The sequence below is a fragment of the Lissotriton helveticus genome, chromosome 12, assembly GCF_964261635.1.
Source record: "Lissotriton helveticus chromosome 12, aLisHel1.1, whole genome shotgun sequence".
NCBI classification, from domain to species: Eukaryota; Metazoa; Chordata; class Amphibia; order Caudata; family Salamandridae; genus Lissotriton; species Lissotriton helveticus.
In genome coordinates, this window is record NC_136073.1 from 825,369,055 (window position 1) to 825,371,601 (window position 2,547).

The 2,547-nt window shown below is 38.2% G+C and overlaps 1 protein-coding gene across 1 annotated transcript; it reads right to left on the bottom strand.

Annotated features, from left to right (window-relative positions):
* Window positions 1-243: 243 nt before the first annotated feature.
* LOC144798293 (mas-related G-protein coupled receptor member H-like) lies at window positions 244-2,216 on the bottom strand. Its single transcript, XM_078669077.1, has one exon. The coding sequence runs from the start codon at window positions 2,207-2,209 to the stop codon at window positions 1,214-1,216; it is 996 nt and encodes a 331-aa protein (XP_078525203.1). The 5' UTR covers window positions 2,210-2,216; the 3' UTR covers window positions 244-1,213.
* Between the last annotated feature and the right edge of the window lie 331 nt (window positions 2,217-2,547).

Below are 2,547 nucleotides of genomic sequence, written 5' to 3' on the forward strand. Positions count from 1 at the left end.
CAGGTAGGAGGATGGTAAATGGAAGAAAGATGTTGAGAGCGAGGAATGAAAACGTTTGGAATGTTTACCTCTTGAAAAATATGAAAAATTAAAGCAAAGTCATCAATCTCCAAAGAACTAGATATAAAATTGATGTTAAAAAAACTGTTATTTTTTTGCAAATATATAAAACAAAATTAAAAAGTACTGAATACAAAATGTAACATATTTACAATACAACAGATATATTTATTTACAGTTCAAAAAAGCACAGCACAAACAATTACTATTAAGCTAAACAGATCAAAGACCCAAGGGTGTTTCACCCATAAAACACCTTCATGAATTGAATTTAAGAAACACTTGTAACAATAACTGATTTCTCGTGGTGCTCAGTCCTTCCTAGCTGCTTAGGATGGAGGAAGACCATTTGGGTATTCAACATCGTACAATCAACGCAATTTTTACTGAAAATCAGAAAAAATATTGCATAGGTTGCATGGGTAACATGATGGGTGGTATAACTTAAAGTAGAAAATACAGACATCAGTATTCTATGATGCATTTGAGCACCTTCCTAAAATGATTGTGGAAAACTCGACATCTACATAAATGTATAGTGTGTAGATAACTATAGGCACCAGAAGATATCAAATATTATTAACTGAAAACCTTAATAAACTCTATGACATTATGTGTATTTAAAACCTGGCGATCAACCTCATTTTGTTTGTCACACCGAGCTACAGCTTAAGACAAGTGGGAGGAGGACATAAAAAATTAAAGAGTTTAAGAGTGAGGAATGAGATAGTTTGGAATGTTTACATCATTGAAAATTATTCAAAATCATCTCTCCGTAAACAACTAGAAAAGAAACTGATGTAAAAAACGTATTTTTTTGCACATGTATCATTTTTTCAAGAAAGGTCACTTGAATACAAAATATAACATATTTAAAATAAAATGATATACTTATTTACAGTTCAAAAAGTCACAACAGAAACAAACAACTATTAAGCTATGCAGATCAAAGACCCAAGGGCGTTTCAACCATAAAACACCTTCATGAATTGAATTTAAGAAATACTTGTAACAATAACTGATTTCTCATGGTGTTACTGCCTAAAAAGATGATGTTGGAAACAAATTAGACCTGTATCCTTCAACTCTCAGACCCATATTGTAAAATCTGCTTCCACAAACGTTTGCACCAAACTGTGTAAACTAGTTGGGTTCATCTGTGCTTGCTTCCATTAAGGCTTGACATGCTGGTAGCCTCTGTTTGCCAAGTTGATTCTGTCTCTTCTTTGAAGACCTTCTCAAATGCCTGCTTGACTGTTATCCCAGGCCCCTGCTTCCTCCATCTCCCCACAAATATATAAATGTAGGGGTTCATACTGCAGTGGATGGAGGTGAAGATTTCAGTTATGTAGAAGAAAAGCAGTGAGTATACTTCACTGGGTAGGATTTTGAAGTAGAGCAGGAGTCCGATCACTCTTGCGGGTACCACATTCAAGAGAAAGACCATAACGGTGACTATGATGACTATGTAAAGTCTGAGCGGGCGGCACTGTTTGGAGGTTTTCCGGATCTCGAGGAGCAGGGTTAAGCTAGACAAGACCATGAGACTGACCGTCACTAGAAACAGCGCAGAGGTAAACAAGTAAACAGCCGTGCATTTGCCAGAACCAGGCTCTTGGTATTTGTCGCTGTTCTGACAGAGAAAGGTTTCTAGACCTGTAACCAGAACTGACAATGCCCAAAGAACAGCTGAGACAGCGGTGGACTGCCACTTTGGTCTGTGGCATCGGTGCCATATCGGAAGAAGGACAGACACAAACCTCTCCACGCTGATGGCTGTCAGTACAAAAGTGCTGGCGTTGAATCCAATGTCATAGAGTAAATTTCCGGCAAAAAAGACTTTCTCGTTGTCTGATTCGGTCACCTTAACACCGCATAGATAAAAAAGAAAAAACATCAGGTATATGGCACAGCCTACAAGAAAGGTGAAGTCTGCAACAGCTAAGTTGAGTATGTACACCGTACACTGATTCCTTTTAATTTTGATGAACAAAAACCAGAAGACAATAGCATTTCCAACCAATCCAATCATGATGATAATGACAGCTAGAATGTTCATGGTCAGTTGGGCCCCAAAAGGAAGCATGTTACCTGTTGAATTTTTAAGTGTTGGGGCTGTAGTGTTGATCAAGTTTTCAAATTCTGTCATGATGAGAGCAGAAATGTGATGTTTGTGGCTCTCTTCCTTCAGCCTGAAAAAGAAGACCAATTCCATGTTAATTGTTTGTGTAAAAGGTAAACATAACACCTGAACTGCACCTGCATCTAACAACATTTCAACATGCATGCCCTCACTGTTGTACTTGTGAAGTTTTAACAGGGTCAGACTGCAAATCCAAAAGCAGCCCTGAGAAATTAGCTCGAACCAACAGTACTCACTTCCTCTCTTCATGTTCTCTCGTTCCATCTATTCTCCCTTTAACCCTCTTTCCTCTCTCTACTGCCCCTTCAACCCCTCGCTATCTCTTCATCGCGCTCTCTCTGTTC

Coding starts and splice junctions, on each gene's coding strand:
- LOC144798293 (XM_078669077.1), bottom strand. CDS start 2,209: ATGACAGAATTTGAAAACTTGATCAACACTACAGCCCCAACACTTAAA.